General features: G+C 42.0%; 1 protein-coding gene across 2 annotated transcripts in view; it reads left to right on the top strand.

Annotated features, from left to right (window-relative positions):
• Window positions 1-205: 205 nt before the first annotated feature.
• CALB2 (calbindin 2) overlaps window positions 206-17,042 on the top strand; it is a 28,498-nt gene continuing 11,661 nt past the window's right edge. For both annotated transcript variants that reach the window (XM_074222768.1, XM_074222776.1), the window contains exons 1-4: window positions 206-296; window positions 12,668-12,744; window positions 15,177-15,266; window positions 16,829-16,909. In XM_074222768.1, the coding sequence (XP_074078869.1) occupies window positions 206-296; window positions 12,668-12,744; window positions 15,177-15,266; window positions 16,829-16,909 (339 nt within the window). The remainder of the gene's footprint in view (window positions 297-12,667; window positions 12,745-15,176; window positions 15,267-16,828; window positions 16,910-17,042) is intronic.

Below are 17,042 nucleotides of genomic sequence, written 5' to 3'. Positions count from 1 at the left end.
GCGATCGTGCCCAGCCGGCCCCGGGCCTCCCGGGCCCCCTGGGCCACCTCGGAGCCCCGTCCGCTGGCCGCGCGCGCCCCCTAGCGGAAGCGGCCGCCCGCGCTCCCCGAGGCCCGCTATATAAGGCGCGGAGGCGGCGGCCGGGCAGAGCCGGAGCAGGCGTCCGGCAGCCGCGGGGCGAGCGCGGAGCTGAGCGGCGCCCGTCATGGCCGGACAGCAGCAGCCCCCTTACCTGCACCTGGCCGAGCTGTCGGCGTCGCAGTTCCTGGACATCTGGAAGCACTTCGATGCCGACGGTCAGTGGCGGCTGGGCTGGGACTGTCTTCCCCGGCCCGGGTGGGGGGAGACGGGGGACAGGGGCGCAGGGCATTGCGAGTGCGGCCAGGGGCGCGCCGGGCTCCGGCCCGGATCGCCGGGGGCTCCGCGCCGCTCGGGCTCCGGGAGAAAGTGCCTCTGCTCGCTTTGCCACCTGCCAGACAACTTTTCCCTCCCCGGGCAGCTCAGGGATGCCAGGCTTGGCTTTCCCCGCGCCCCTGCGGGCGAGCTGAAACATTCCTAGAGAGATGGAGAGGGTGGCCCGAGAGGTCCGAGCATCACTCCCGGGGAGACTCCAAACGGCCCCGCTGTCCCAAACGGCCCCGGACTGCTCCTCTCCCCACTTCCGAAATGAAAACCACACCCAAACAAGCCTCGCACCTTTTCTTTCCTCCAGATTCTGCCTGTAGTTTAATCTTGGAGCCCCAGCCCTGCCCGCCTGCCCTAGGTCTATGGCAGATGGGGAGGAGGGATTCTTCTGGAAAGGTACAACCTGCCCCCACTTTTGTCCCTGTGCGCCATCGGCTGTGACCTCAATCCAAAGCCCATTTAGAAGGGGGGGTCTTCTCTTCCCAAGCCCAGAGAAGGGTGTGGCCCCCCAAGTGCTGGACAGGGCACTCCAGCCAGGGGGAAGGCATGACGCTTCTCTCTCCTTGAAGAGTCATCAACATGGGAATAGCTACTGGAGGGTCTACATAAAGGCTCAGGGCTAGATAAGATGACCTCTTGAGGTTCCTTCCACCTCCAGGGAGCTCTAGGATTCTGCAGAGTCCATGATTTAGTCATGCAATGAAAGCTTCTTGCATGACCAAGGAAATCTCCCCATCTGTCCAAAACAGTCAAACCAGCTCTCTGCTCAGAGGTCCTAGCTGAAGGGAGCATCCAATATCCTTTCTGTAGGAAAGGAGTCCCATTTCAGCAGTGTGCCCCTTAGCGAGACCTGAGAAGATAGAGGTTAATATAGCAGAATTCAAATTGCTGAAGTCAACTCTTCACCTTTGGTGAGGGAGCACACTGAGAGAAACCAGAAAAAGCAATGATTGAATTGCAAGGGACTTAAGTCTAATTTTTTTTTCTCTGTCACAAAATAACTGCGAGTTGTTTCTCTTATTATGCCTTAGCTTCTCAATTGATCAAATTGGGGATGAGAAGCAAACAAAAGAGTATTTGCTCTTTCCAAAAAGGATGCATTTATAAAGTCTCAGGCTAAGGGACTTAAATGAAAAATAATTGTCTTCCAAGTTATATATGCTTTTCCTAAGGATCTTTTTTTTGTTCAGCTATCTGCATCCAAGACTTGTGTGTGATTAAAAGAAAGTTTTCAAATAGCCAATATTTTGGCAACCCTCTCTTATGCAAACAATTATGAAAAAAACTACCTTATATTTTATGGAGAACCTATAAAAGCCTTGCTATTTACTTATACAATGACATTTGTTTAGATCCTATTTTTTGAAGTCCTGTCACATCTTTAATACCCAAAGACACTCTCTCCATGTCTACACAAGACTGGGTTGGTTATCCCCACTTTGCAGATGAGAAAATTGAGACTGGGTTAAAAAAAATACTTCCCAAGACACAGACAGAATTGGGAGTTTAACCAGGACTAGAACCCAGATATCCCATCTTGAGACTACTTCTTTTTGTGCCACTTGGCCCATCTGTTTTCATTCAGGAGAGTAGCTTTCCAGGAGTAATGAAGATAAGCCTGTAGTTTTCTCTTATATAAGATCAGAGAGGCTCAGCCCTGGAGTGGTTGTTTTTAATTACTTGGGCATGAAACATCCCAGAGAAAGATGTTGAGAATGGTTGGCCTAAGACTAACCTCAGGAGGTCTCAAAGGCCACACCCCTGTACCACAAAAGCCCTAGAATAATAAATAATTACTATTTTAAGTTTGAAAATGACCTTACATATATCAACCTAATTGATCTTCATAATAATCCTCAGAGGCATGCCTAATTATTATCTCTATTTTACAGACAAGAAAACTGAGATTGAGAGATATTAACTAATTTGTTCAGTTACAAAACTAGTGTCTGGAGTTGGATTTGAACTCAACTCTTCCTGACTGAGCCCTGCGCTCCAGTCACTGAATCACCTAATCAATCATTCAGGGACATTCTACCAAGGGGGGGTAACAGAAGTGATTCCTCATCCAATGTCTCTCTGCAATCATTTCAAAAGTTGCAGTTCCTCAGGAGATTTCTGGAGGAAGGGTCTGAGCAAATAATTTGACGCAATCTCTTCTGTTGTCTTCATGAATACAGTGGAGAAATACAAGTAAAATGGTAGTACAGTTAACTAGCTTTCAAACTGATTGAATGACTAGACCTAAAAGGTCATCATTATTGGATTGATGCCAATTTGGAAAGAATCCCTAATGGAGTAAGTAGCTTAGAGATCCTTTTATTATTGTATCATCAGTAACTTGGTGAGAAGAAGCAAGAGGAAACAGAGCTGGGAGAATTGGCTACCATTTGACATTTTAGATGTGAGATCAAGATACAAAAGAAAATCTTGACAAGCTAAAATGATGGGATTTACTACAAGGTAAAACATAAATAAAGAATTTTTTAAAAAATCTAGGGGCGTGGCTAGGTGGTGCAGTGGATAGAGCACCAGCCCTGGAGTCAGAAAGACCTCAGTTCAAATCCGACCTCAGACACTTAATAATTACCTAGCTGTGTGGCCTTGGGCAAGTCACTTAACCCCACTTGCCTTGCAAAAACCTAAAAAAAAATCTAAATTCCTTCACCTGGAAAACTCATTTTCCCAAGTACAAGATGATGGAGGTATGATTAGCTAAATAGCAGTTTATGAAAAAAGATATGTGGGTTTTAGTTGACTATAATTTCAAAGAGTCAACAGTGTGATGAGGCAGCCAAAAAATAATAATTAACAGAGAAATTATGTCCAGAAAAAAAAAAATGTGCTGATAGTTCTATTTACCTCTGTCCTGGTCAGGTCACACCTGGGGTCTTATGTTAAATGACATTGATTATAGAGTTCATAGTAAGGAGAATGACAAGGATGAAGACATGTATGGCAGTGGCTTGGAAATCATGCCTTATAAGGATTAGCTGGAGAAACTAGAGAAGATATATGGGGGAAAGGGGTGGACAGAGGACAACATGATAGCTTCCTACTGAAACTTAAAAGGATTGATATGTGAAAGAAGAAAAATAAGCCCTGATATTTGCATAGTGCCTCAAGGTTTGTAAAAATACTTTACACACCAACCCTGCCTTTTGTCAGTCACAAGTTACTAATTTGATGCTCACAACATATGATCTCATTTGAGCTTCGCAACAACCATAAGAGGCAGTTACTAGAAGCATTATAATGTCTGGAGGGAAGAGGGTTTAGGCTTGTTTTGCTAGGGTCCCAGAGGACACATATAAAAGTTGCTGGGGTAGGTTTAGGCTCTATGTAAGGGGAAAAAAATAGAGCTGACAATGGGAGCTGTCCAAAGAGGGAAGAAGGAGTGATTCTCCATCACTGAAATCATTCTGAGCTGAGGCTGAATGATCATGTATCAGGACTGATACAAAAAAAAACCAAAAAAAAAAAACCTTTTTTAATTTCCAAGGTAACCTCTGGCATCCTTCTTACTTTATCTTTCCCGGGACTGGAGGACACAGACTGAAATCATAAGAAAACTTTTCAGAATTGAAAATTACTTGGGGAGGACAAACAAGGGGGTACAACTGACTGAAATTCAATAAAGGAAGTCTATACCAAGTACTTGGGCTCCTATGCTGCACAATTTCTATTGGATCTCTTCTCTCTACCCACCAACTTTTGGACTTCTCTTTGGTCCCCTCCCTGGTCTCTCTCCAAACTTTGATTTTTTGTTTTATTTTGTTTTCAGCTCTGACCTCTAATGCTCCCACTGCCACACATGTCCTCAGAGACATTCCAAGAAAGCCTCCCTTGGCTCCTAGGGGCACCTGGGACTCACCAGAGTCCAATTAACGACTCCTTGCCACCTGTGAGAGGGACTGACGCCCCATTCTCTCAGGCTACCTACACCCAGTAAACAAATGGAGAGAGAGAGATCCTAGGCAAAAGCTGGAAATTGAAATATGAGTATATCTGATGCCTGGCTTCTCTTCTCAAACCTTGGGAGTAACAGTCTCCTTCATAGAAAAGGAAAAAAGGCTCGTTGATATTGAGATGGGTGCATCATCTTAGTACTTTTGTCCAAGGAGTCATAACATTCGAAATATTGATTTCATCAACTCTCAACCTTTGAGGTTGAGAAGCACCAGGCACCTTGATTCTCATTTTCAAGAATGGAAATCTGGGGTTCAGTTAGGGGAAGTGCCTTTCCCATGTCACACAGCAAGCAGCAGAATCAGAAACCAAAGCAAGAGATCAGTTATCTAGTCTCCAAGGCCATTCCATGAGCCTATCTGAAGTTAATTTTAATTAATATTATAATGCATCATTAATATATCAAAAGTAATTACTAGTATAATACTTAATGTACTATATATTTTTCATAGCTCTACTTCAACAGAATTTGTTTCCTTTGTCGTCCTCTATATTTTATTCGTTGCTGTTGCTGTTGTTGTTGTTCAGTCATTTCAGTTATATTTGACTTTTCTTGACCCCATTTGGAATTTTCTTTACAAAGATTCTAGAGTGGTTTGCTTTTTCCTACTCCAGATTACTTTACAAATGAGGAAACTGAGGTAAATAGGGTTAAGTGACTTACCCAGTATCACACAGCTATTAAGTGGCTGAGGCCACATTTGAACTCAGGAAAATGACTCTTCCTGGTTCCAAGGCAATGCCTAGGCACTATGGTGCCCCCCCATTTTGTTTTAAGCACTTAAAAACTGTATTCTGAGAAGGGGTACACTAAAGGCTTCACTAGACTGTCCCTAAAGGGGTCACAGATCCTACTATGGCAACCCTTGTTAATATGACAGCTGCTGTTCATCTTTCCATGATGTTGGATGTGGGAAGAGCTCAAACTCTCAAAAGTAGGTCAACTGCATGAATTTGGGCAAATCACTTAATTTTATTGCCTTACAAAAACTAAAAAAAATTAAAAATTTTTAAAAAGTGGGTTAGGAGAAGTGGATTAGGGCAACAACCAACAGTAATGCAAGATTTGATGACTATTCATCCATTGTCAACCTTTGCCCTCCTATCTACAGGAGATGGGGGTCAGTGTAAAGATGTCACTGCTCTGACAAAGTACATTAAGGCAGCTCAGGGTTGCTGACAAAATTTCAAATCGTACTTCATGAACTTTGTGAGCTGGATGACCCTGGGCAAGTTGCCACTTTGACCTTTCTTAGACTCAGTTTCCTCATGGGGATAAAGGCACTTGCCTTCAGGTTTATCATGAGGATCAAGTGAAATAACATATGTACAATGTTTTGCAGAACTTAAAATGTTCTATCAATACTAGCGGCTATCATCATCATCAACATTATTATCATTACATGTCAGAGTCAGCTTATGCCAGATCACAGGCACATAGCCCCATAAGGCCTATATAAGACCTAGCACATTATCAAGAAAGTAAAACTGGCATCTACCATGTTCCCTGTCTTACAGGCCAAATGGGCATCAAAGTGCTCTGAGGATAGTACCTTTCCCTTGCTGTTGAGGGTAGAAATATAGGCTGGACCAGCAGTCAGAAGGAAAGAAAGAAACTCTATCTCAGAATATTCTGACTCATTCTTCTTACTCAATGTTCTCCCACTAGAGGAAATATAGCTTAGGGAGGAAAGTTGGCTTTGGAGGCAGAGGACCTTGCAAATACCCCAAGTCAGACAGTTTTCTTCTGGAGCAATAAATGGCATCTTTATTGAGAAGCTTGGAATACCAGTGAAAGAAATCACAAGTTCGATCCTTTTAATGAAGCCAGAGAACTGAATCTGTTTGAGAATAACTAGTTTATAACATAGCAGCGTGTGCCCACTAGATTCGGTGCTCACTGAGAACAGGAACTGTCTGTCATCTTTGTTTAGAACAGTGGCCAGCACAGAATGGGCACTTCTGAAATGTTTATTGATTGATTATCGACTGACTGACTGAAGAGTGTCCTCTCGGAGTCACCTGGGCAGCTGCCTGATGGTTTATAAATAAGGAAATAATAATAATAATGAAATAATAATAGCAATTTGGATAGTGCTTTAAGGCTTGTAAAGCTCTTTACAAATAAGATCTCAGCTTATCCTCCAAACAACCCTATGAATTTTTAATTTTGATTCTTTTTAAATTATCTTTATTATTTTTAAAGTTTTATTATTCTGTTCATTTTACAGAAGAAGAAACTGAGGCAAATAGAGGTGAAGTGATTTGCTTAGAGTCCCACAAAGAATCTGAGGCAGGATTTGAAACCAGGTCATCTGTCTCTATATCTATCTGCTGTGCCATCCAGCAGCCTGTACAAATGAAGAAACTAAGGCAGACAGAGGTGAAGTGACTGACTAGCCTAGGGTCCTCAAACCTAGAAAATATCTGTAGCTGGACATGAACACATCCAGCCCTTTCGTCCACTTCCCTACCTCATTTTAGGAGATCAAAATGTCCTAATGCCTTGGAAAATGCTGTTTAGTGACTGGCTTTCCAGACCTCTTGACTGCTTTAGTCCTGAGCTTCGCCCATCTCAGCTGGTGGAGGACAACAAAGCATTCACATCCACTCAGCCTCTCCCATGGTTCAGTTTGCCAGATACACTTGGGCTCTTAGTTTCAGCTGATGAAGACTCAAGCACTACTGGACTTTTCAAACTAGGAGTGAGAGGATGAAGAACAGAAAGGAGAGGCTAAAGCTCAGATCTCCCCCCCAAAAAACCAATTTCAGTCTCATCCCTTTTCCCCTGATCCCATCCTGAAGTCCACCTCAGCTCAAACAATGACTCATGCCCATTTCTGAGGTTCAAGGCCACCGTAAATCGGGTGTTTTCTCTCCCAACCCACCCATTCTGAAAACCACACGCAGAGAAGGGTTCCCTCCAATCTCCAGGACTGCCTTATAGCTTAGAGGCCCTTCCCTTTCTTAGGTAGAGTAGCAGTAGTTTTTGAAGGCTTTGGTATTTCTGAAAGTCTACTCCCATTTTTGATCTCCCTTCTCAATCCCAATCTGGCCAATGGAGCTTGTTTTTTGTTTTAAACAAATGAGGTTTCCTAGGCTCACCTTTGGGTACTTGTGAGGAGTAGGGAGCAGGGGACTGTACTACCTTAGCCTTTGCCAGTTTCCCTACCAAGCACACCTTTGTTTACACCTCCTCCAGACTCAAATGATTATTCCAAATCTGAGGAAGCCCTTGAGAAATTCCTCCCAGTCCCCAAGGAGCATCAATTAATAGCAATTCAAGTTTGGAGCACTTGAAGAACAGTCTCTCAGCAATGCCCTGGCAGGATCGGTCTCTCTCGAATGATGTATTGCATCATCTTCCCTCCAACATCTCTCATTTCCATCTGGTCTATTGGCCTCTCCTCTTGCTCCCTCCCTTCTCTGTGGCATTCTAGCATCTCCCCCCTTTCTCTCTTTGTCTGCTCTAATCCCTCGCTCTTCCCATTTCCTAGTCCAGGCATCAGTCCAAAGAAAGGGCTGATATCATAGCCAAATTCAGGGGCCTCCATCCCATCTGAACCTCTAAAGGCTAGGTCAGAATTTAGTAGCCATGAAATTCTTTCGAATATCTTGTGTTGAATCTCAGTTGGTAAATATTATGGTTGAGATTAAGGAGAACACCTGGGATTGCTGATCAGATTTAGCATTTCAAGGACCATGGACAAAGTTTTACCCAAGTCGCTCTAACTATAAAATGTATTGAATGAGATACAAACTAAATGAATAAATGCATACAAGGAGGATTCTGGACATCTTTAGTGCACTTCCCAGACACCCATTGAGTCCCCATTTATGTCTGGCTTGGGGGAAATGAGACAGTATAAGTGCTCCCCAAAAGTTGGCTCACTCAAGAAAATAAGAACCCAGCTGCCAGACAGCTCACAATTCTAGGGGCTATCCATATTTCTGAGTGACAGAAAAGGAGCTAGAGCTTCTTATCCATCGCTCTTGTGATGACAATAATAATAATAATAATAGCTAGAATCTATATGGCACTTTGAGGCTTGCAAAGCACTTAATATATTATGTCATTCAATCCCAGGTAGGCGTGATAATTATCATCCCCATTTTACAGCTAAGGAAATTGAGACACAAAACTGTTAAATGACTTGCCCAGAGTCAAATAGCAGTAAGAGTCTGAATCAGGACCTGGACTCAGATATTCTTCGCTCCAAGTCCAGCGGTATATGAACTGGACCATCGAGCTGAGTGGGTCAGAGAATTCTAAACCCAAGGGTTGGTAGAATCCTTTTTTTTTTTGGCCTGCCCTTATGGAAATCCATTAGACATTGTAGCTATCTTTATTTGGCTGCCTGCGATCCCACTCTGTGTGAATGGGCCAATCTGACCTGCACTCAGATTTATGAGTAAAGGGACAGCTCGGGGTTGAACTGGTTAGCCTAGAGAAGAGAAGATTTAAGAGGGATATGATAAGCAGCTTCAGGTCTGATCATTTTTAAAAATACATTTTAACTAAAGCTCCCTAGCTCAGTATAGAGTTTAAACCCGATCTCTTTCTGCCCCCAATTGCTTCTATCTTAGGGTCTTGTCTTGAAATGGGAAGAAGTCAACACCTTATGTTCCGATTTGTTTGCTTCTATGTTGAACTTCTCTTCTCTTCCTAACTTTTACTCATTTACCATTCTCTTGAGGATCCTCCAAGAGGTAACAACTGGAGAATTAGATACCTTTTCTTTGTATTCTCACCACTTAGCACAGAGTCTGGGATACAGCTGGTATTTAATAAATGCTTGCTGATTAGATGAGACTAGAGAGATTTACAGGCATAGAGTGACTGGTATTTTAAGACAAGAATATAACTCATTCATTCTAACAATATTTGTAAATGCAAATCTCGGAGAGATAGAAAGAGGCACCTTTCTCTGTGTAGTAGGTTTCTCTGGCTCCTTTAATGCATTGAGCCCATCCATTGGGAAAGGGCTAAACAAGAATAAGAGTGTAACAGAATATTACTGTGGCATAAGAAACAATGAATAAAATAAACACAGAAAAACATATAAAATGGTGCAAGTTGAAATAAGCAGAAAACAATTACTATAACAATGTAAATGAAAAGAACAACCATAAATCATTTGCAACTGAATGCTATGAAATTCAAATGTCCAATATTGATCATTATAAAATAATAATAATAATAATAATAATAAATCGGAGAATGTACCTATTTCCCTTCTTGGCAGAGATGGGAAACTATGGATGTGCAATAGTTCAAATAACATCAAGACTTTTTTTCTGTTTGCTAGTTTTACATAGTTGGGGTTTTTTCTCCTTGTTATTCTTTAATATTTGAAATGACTCTCTGGGAGTGTGGAGAAAAGACGAATATTGGAAAATGAAGATGATAAAAGATATCACTAAAAATTATTTTTTTAAATTGCATATATCAGTCAATAAGCATTAAATGTTCATGATCATATTCAGTGGAAAAGCTTGTCACCTTCATTTTGTACAATGGGGGAAGCAGAGGCATGAATTGATTCAATACAACTCAACATAGCATGCTTAAAGTCAGGAAAAGGACCCAGGATCCTTGGCTTTCTAGCCTAATTCCCTTTCTTTGCTGCTGTTCATGGGAAGCAGATTTGCTAAAAGGTTAGGAAAAACTGGTAACTATAGTAACCACATCCTTATCCATGCCCACCAGTGTGAGGCTTACCTAGTGGGCAAGAGCCCTGCAAATGCTGCTTGGGAGTGAAACCAAGAATCTGGTTTTTTACCCTGAAGGGGCACCAGCATGGTGCCAACCTGTTTCATCCCCAGATCAGTAGAGCCCTTGGGTGACAGGTTGGTACTACCATGAGAGAACCTCTAAGTGGCTCATAGCACCCTAGTAGGGACCAACAGTGGTGTGATATGGACAGAACTGACATCAGATGAGCAGGGCCAGTGTCATGAGGGAGTCATTTGTCTGTAGATGCTCTCAGGTTTTTTCAGAAAGGTGAATGGGTAGTCAGCAACCCTAGACCTACTCCTGCTAGTTACCCTCTCCATGGGCAGCTGTGCCTCCCCCCAAGTACACTTACTCTCCCCACCACCCTCCACTTTGGCCTCTGATTAACTTGGTCTGGAGAAGGTCTAACCGAGACTTAAACAATTAGGAGATCATGTTTCTAGTTTCTACCAAACAGCTGGATAACCTTGGGCAAATTATTCAACCTTCTCTGGGCTTCAGTTCTCTCAATTGTAGAATGGCATTTGAATGTGAGGCTAAGCAATGATGTCCTCTTAAAGGAAAACTCAATCTACAAGTCAGAGGCCATCATCACAACAAAGAGGGGTCCAGGTCATAGGATCAGATCATATAGTTGAAGGCCAGAGTTCTACAGATAAGGAAACTCAGGCCCACTCAAGTTAAATAATTAACCCAAGGTCACACAGACTGTATAACACATAACAGAACTAGGATTCCCATTTAGGTATTCTGACTTCAAATTCACCTAACAATATTTTCAGTGCATTTTCCTTTAATATCATTAAACAATATTAAAAAGGCACTGTTTCCCAAAATGCCACCGTCCCCTCCCTCAACCAACCCTACCCAATGAACTAATTTGTTCGGGCATTTAAGGTCTGGAACCTCCTGGAACTTATCAGAAGAGATGTGACACATCCCCCACAATTCCTTTCCCACCCCATCCCCATCAAACACAAAATGCCAAGAAAAAACTACCCCTCTCTCATTTTCCTACCCAGATTTTTATCCCTGACTTGCAGACAGTATCCATAATTTATGTTACTTATTCTATAATGTTCAATATTCAGTGTTTGATCAATAATGTGCTAGACACATGTAGGTCTGTCTCAGGGGTTCTGAGTCCAAGGTCCCCCGATTGATATGTAGAAGAGGAACTGAGAAATAATTTTCTCAAGAGGTCAAGGGGAGATGTCCTAGAGATAAAGAGATGAAAGAAATGGGTGTTTATTAGGGGCCTACTATGACCAGACTATACTAAGCGTTTTATATATATACTTCCTCACTTCATCATCACAACCCTTCTAGGAGGTAGGTGCAATTATTATTATTATCTTCATTTTACAATTAAGGAAACTGAGAAAGAGAAATGTTAAGTGATTGGCCCAGAGCCACAGACCTCAGAAATGTCTTAAGGTAGATGTGAACTCAAGTCTTCCTGACTCCAGACCAAGCATTCTCTCCTTTACGCCACCTAGCTGCCTCTGAAGGGGTTCATTGGGATTAGGATACTAATGGTCACATCACTATATTATTTGGACTTGCCCCCCAGGTAAAATAGGAAAAATAAGAAAAATATAAACAAATAAGTAAAAATATTTTAAAATGTAAAATAAGAGCCCTTGTGGCTAAAAATAACATTTGGAATTTTCCAAGAAAAGTTACTCATACTGAATCAGAGGACTCTGATTCAGAGAAGATACTATTGGTTTGATGCCCCAAAAAGGTTAATGACAAGATAAGATCCTAGAAAAAATATTCAGAGCAGCAAAATAGCTAGAAAGGAAATACGTGCCCAGAAATGGTGGATGTTTGAACAGATTGGGGTAGAGGAATATATCCTTGTACCCTACAAAACAAAAATTAAAAAAAATTCAGAAACCTAGGGAGATGTGAATGAAGGGACATATAAAGAAGGTAAGAGTCTAAAGAATAGTCTTGACTATAGCAATATAAAAGATAGCATGGGAAAAAAGTCTCAGCACCAGAGTCAACATTGGATCCCATGGGCTTGACTCTTTCCAGGCAACAGATTTTGAGAGGGGTCAGTCGAGTATCTGTTGTGTTCAAACCAACTGTACCCATGAAAGTGAAAAATAGAACCCTAGTTTTAAAAATGAAGGAAAAAAAGGGAGTTGGGCAGGATAAGTCCTGCTTTGTGGTTCAAAGTCTTGCCTCCTCCATGAAGCCTTCTCTCTTATTCTACTTTCTGTGAGTCTGCCCTATGCAGAAGAATGCTTCATCATGTGTCATTTTGTATTAGTTTGCATTGCATGTATGTTTGCGAGTGGTGCGTGTGACTCGGTCTCCCAGACTCCACTGGATACCTGCTGAGGGTAAGGGCTGTGGGAGTCACACAGTAAGCACAGCAAATTTGAGTTTGGCTGATTAGGTGATTTACTGGCAAAATGAAAATCCCAGCCCTCTGGAAACCCCTGCTTCCCTCTCCTAGGCTTCCATCAATTTTATACCCCAACCCTTTGCTTTGGGTTGATGGCTGGTGTTTTATTGTTTTCTTTTTTTCTCATCCTGCAGGAAATGGATACATTGAGGGAAAAGAACTAGAAAATTTCTTCCAAGAATTGGAAAGTGCAAGAAAAGGAGCTGGCATGGTAAGAAATGTTGGGGTTTAGGGGCAGCTAGGTGGCGTAGTGGATAAAGCAGTGGCCCTGGAGTCAGGAGTACCTGGGTTCAAATCTGGTCTCAGACACTTAATAATTACCTAGCTGTGTGGCCTTGGGCAAGCCATTTAACCCCGTTTGCCTTACAAAAAAACTAAAAAAGAAAAAAAAAGAAATTTTGGGGTTCAAATTCTCCTTTTGGTCCCCTTGCTCTGGACTGAACGTTATTCTTTTTTTCCTGGCAGAAGCCAGACCAGGAGCCCCTGCCTAAAGCTGGTTTGGCTTTGTCTAAAAGTAAAAGAAATTTGTGCCTGCCTACCTAACCTAAATGACTTCTCTGTCATTCTTTTCTTCCTTCTTTCCTTCCTTACTTCTCTTTCATTCTGCCCTTTCTTTCCTTTTATTTCCTTTCTTCCCTTGTCTCCTTCCTTTCTTACCTTCCTTGCTTCTCTTTTTTCTGTCCCTTCTTTCATTCTTTCCTTTTTTCTTTCTTCCTTTTTCTCCTTCCTTTCTTTCCTTCTTTGCTCCTCTTTCTTTCCTTGTATCTTCCTTCTTTCCTATCTTGCTTTAATTCTTTTTTTCTTCTTTCCTTTCTTTCATTCTCCTTTCTTCCCAAGCTCCCTATTTCACTCAGGCTGAAAAGCACAGAGCCAAGCTCCTGCTGATCCACACAATTTTCTACTTGGGTCCATTCACACTTCCACAGGTAGCCCGGTGGCTCCCTACTCTTGGGGGCTCACCATAATGATACTGGAATTTAGGGTGGTCAATACTACAACTCAGAACTCTAGAGCTCAAAAATCCATCAATTTTGGCCTCCCTGGGATCTAGAATTACTTTTGTTCGCCAATATACATGGCTGAGTTTTTATTTTCCAGGAAAGAACTGCTTACATAATACTGAAAAGTTGATTTCTCAGTTGTTCTCAGTAGCTAAAGAGCTCATTCCAGGTTTCTCTACATTCAGAGTTACTAGTATTTGGAGCCTTCAGAATGAGTCAGAGATTAATCTAAAAATGTCTTTGAACCAATACCACTGGATGGGACTGGCCTATGGGCCAATGAGCTCTCTTGGAAGCAGACTTCCTAACTTGTCTTCTGTGGGGAATGGCATCAGTGGTCCTCTGCCCATGCCCATTGGAATGAGGCTCCATGGTCAGTCCCACAATCCACACAACTTAAGGCTAACTCTTAGCAGGACATCAGGAGCTATGCATTGTGCAGACACTAGAGGTCAGACTCTCATAGTGTAGCCCAGCCTGCTGTTCACCCAACTTGCCTAAAATGAATTCAAACTTAGTTCCCTTACAATAACAGTGAGATTATTTCTATCATATTCCAGTTGGTTTTCCAAAGACATAGGGCCAACAAATACACATTTTACAAGACCTTTTCTGGAGAAAAACATTTGAGTGAGAGCCTGCTGCTCTTAGAAAATCACATTTTCTCACAATACAACTTCCTAAATACACACTGGACCTATGAGTTCCCTTTCAACTTGGAGATTATTTTCTCAAGCCTTTCCAAAAAGAGTGTTTTATTGATATTAAAAAGTTTTTTATCAATTCAGATGTGGATAGATTTCATTTTTAAATCATAAAGCACACTTCCAAGTCCACTAAATAACCAACTCCTAGGAGTCCAAAAATCATATTAATATGGGGTTTAGGATCAAGCAAGGAGATGACAATTCTAAGTAATAGAGATGACTCTATTGCCAGTTACACCAAACAACATGATACAGAATATTGACCCTCTCAGTGCCTCAGTTTCTCTTCTATGAAATGAAGATCTCCACCTCTCTGGCTGCCTTAGAGGCTTTAACTGCAGCCTTGCCTGGAGTAGATTAGATGACACATAGCCAGAATAATCCATAATGTCTGAGAACTGGAATTGCCAAGAGCATTCATTTTCATGTGACTATGAAGTTTGGGGTGGAGTTCAGGCATTTACATTCAGTAGGACATGCTGAGGCTTTGTACTTTCCTTTAGAAATTGTGTAATTGGGGCAAAGCCAGGTCTTAGAAAGTTAAAGGACAGCCTGGCAGAGTGAACAAAGAGCTGGTTTTGATGTAAGGAAGATAAGGCTGAATGAAGCCTGGCCTCCTCAGAGATTGGCTAGGTGACTCTGGGCAAATGGGACCAGACAGTCCTCTTAAGGTCTACATTAGTGGAGGGAATTTCTCACCAAGAGGTCCCTATACAGATAAAAATCACAATTAAAGAAAAAAGTGAAAGGGACCCAAACTAGACTAGCCAGTTTAGAATTAGATCAATTTGGAGAATGTTGGCCACCATCCATAATGAACAACTAGGTAGAAACTCTTCCCATCAACTGCCATGTTGGGGAGAAGTTCTATGGGGGCAGCTGGCAGCTCAAAAGAAAAGACTCACTAGAATTCTCCTTCTTTGTCTTTCTCTTAGGAAACAAAGAGTGGCAGCTTTGGGGAGAAGATGAAGGAATTCATGCAGAAGTATGACAAGAATGCAGATGGAAAAATTGAGATGGCAGAGGTGAGTTCTGCTGTCCTGATAAAATGCCATAGCATGGAAAGATGTGGCAATGAAGAACTACATATACCCCATTCCCTGTTGCTTCTCCCATTCCTCCTTATGGATTTAGGATTTGGGGGTTGCTTGGAAGGCCGAAGTTTAAGTTCAGATAAAGTACAGAATAGGATGAACTCAAAGGGCATTTCTACTTGCTTCCTGAGAATAGCATCATAGAGATGGAAAAAAACACTGGTGGCACAGTAGATAAGTGTTGGACCAGGAGTCAGGAATAGCTGAGTTTAGAGCCGACCTCAAATACTCCCTAGTTGTATAACTTTGGGCAAGCCACTTAACCCTGTTTGCCTCAGTTTCCTCATCTGTAAAATGAGCTGGAGAAGAAAATTCCAAAGCACGTCAGTGTCTTTGTCAGAAAACCCCCAAACAGGATCATAACACAATTGAAACCACTGAACCTCGAGTCTGAATCCCAGCTGTGTCATATATATTAGCTGTGTGACCCTGGCCACATTACTTCATCTGTAAAATAAGAACAGTATAGGGTAATTGTAAGGACTAAGTAAAATAACAGTTAACTATTTGGAAAACAAAGTATTATAGAAATATAAGCTATATTATTATTGTATTATTATTATCATTATTATCATGCAGTTCTTTTACTCTCCTGACAAGTGAAAGAACAGCAAAGGTCCAACATATTTAAGGCATCCCTTAGCCTAACATCATGGATTGACTCTATCTTCTTTGATGGACCCTACACTACTCTAGATAGATCCAATACAGGCACACTGCAATCAATTAGAAAAATCTGTCTTTTTTCCACTGTATACACAGAAGGACCCCAGTCATAATGGTACAAGACACAAGATTGGCAGATCATATTTGCTAGAGGTTGCATATATGGATTTGGTTTTGAAAGGTAGGGGTCAGAGCTAACCCTAGATAAGATACCAAATTGTGCCTGTTAGGATCAATTGAGATAACATGTATGGTACTTTGGAAATCTTAAATTGTTATATAAATATTGGCTGTTTTTACCCTGGTGGGCTTCTCCTATCTCCTGTCCCATGACCCAGATGTCCATCTAAGATCTCTTTCTTGCTAATAACTCAAGTCTGGTGTCAGAGAACGCAAGCTTTGCTCCTGGCTCTGCTGTGTGTACCACTATGTAACCTCAGGCCAAGAATTTAACATTTCTGGTCCAAGTTTTTTTTCTTCTATAAGACCTCTGAAGTATCTTCTAGATCTAAGACCTAAGAGATCAATTCTTACTAAAGTGTTCACTCATAAGCTGCCATCACTCACAAACTAATCTAAGGGTTAGTTGCATTTTAGAGTTACTACTCTCCTTTGGTAACTCTTGCAATAAATACTTCATATTCAGGATTTGGAGTGGGGATGGGAGTAGAGCTGGGCACCTCTCCTCCTGCCTCTCCTCCTGCTTTGAAGGGAATTAACAAAAGGAGGTACCTCCTTGGCAAGGCTGTCGGGGCCTCAAAGCAGTCAAATAGGGAGGGTAGGGACTGACAGGAGATCCTCACCAACCTCTGCTCTATTCCCTTCAGTTGGCCCAGATCCTGCCTACAGAGGAAAACTTTCTACTATGCTTCAGACAACATGTGGGCTCCAGTGCAGAGTTCATGGAGGTGAGTTTTGGGTGTCCTATGGGGTCCATGTCCCATGCCTCCTTTTCTTCCTCCTGTAAGACAGAACTGGACCCTCCCAAGAGTCAAGAGAAGATAAGACTATTCCTGAGATTGCCTTTATATGGAGAAACAA

Source organism: Macrotis lagotis, chromosome 1 (genome assembly GCF_037893015.1).
Source record: "Macrotis lagotis isolate mMagLag1 chromosome 1, bilby.v1.9.chrom.fasta, whole genome shotgun sequence".
Classification (NCBI taxonomy): domain Eukaryota; kingdom Metazoa; phylum Chordata; class Mammalia; order Peramelemorphia; family Peramelidae; genus Macrotis; species Macrotis lagotis.
Note: the sequence above shows the minus strand (reverse complement) of the source record. Positions and strands in the feature narration are given on the sequence as shown.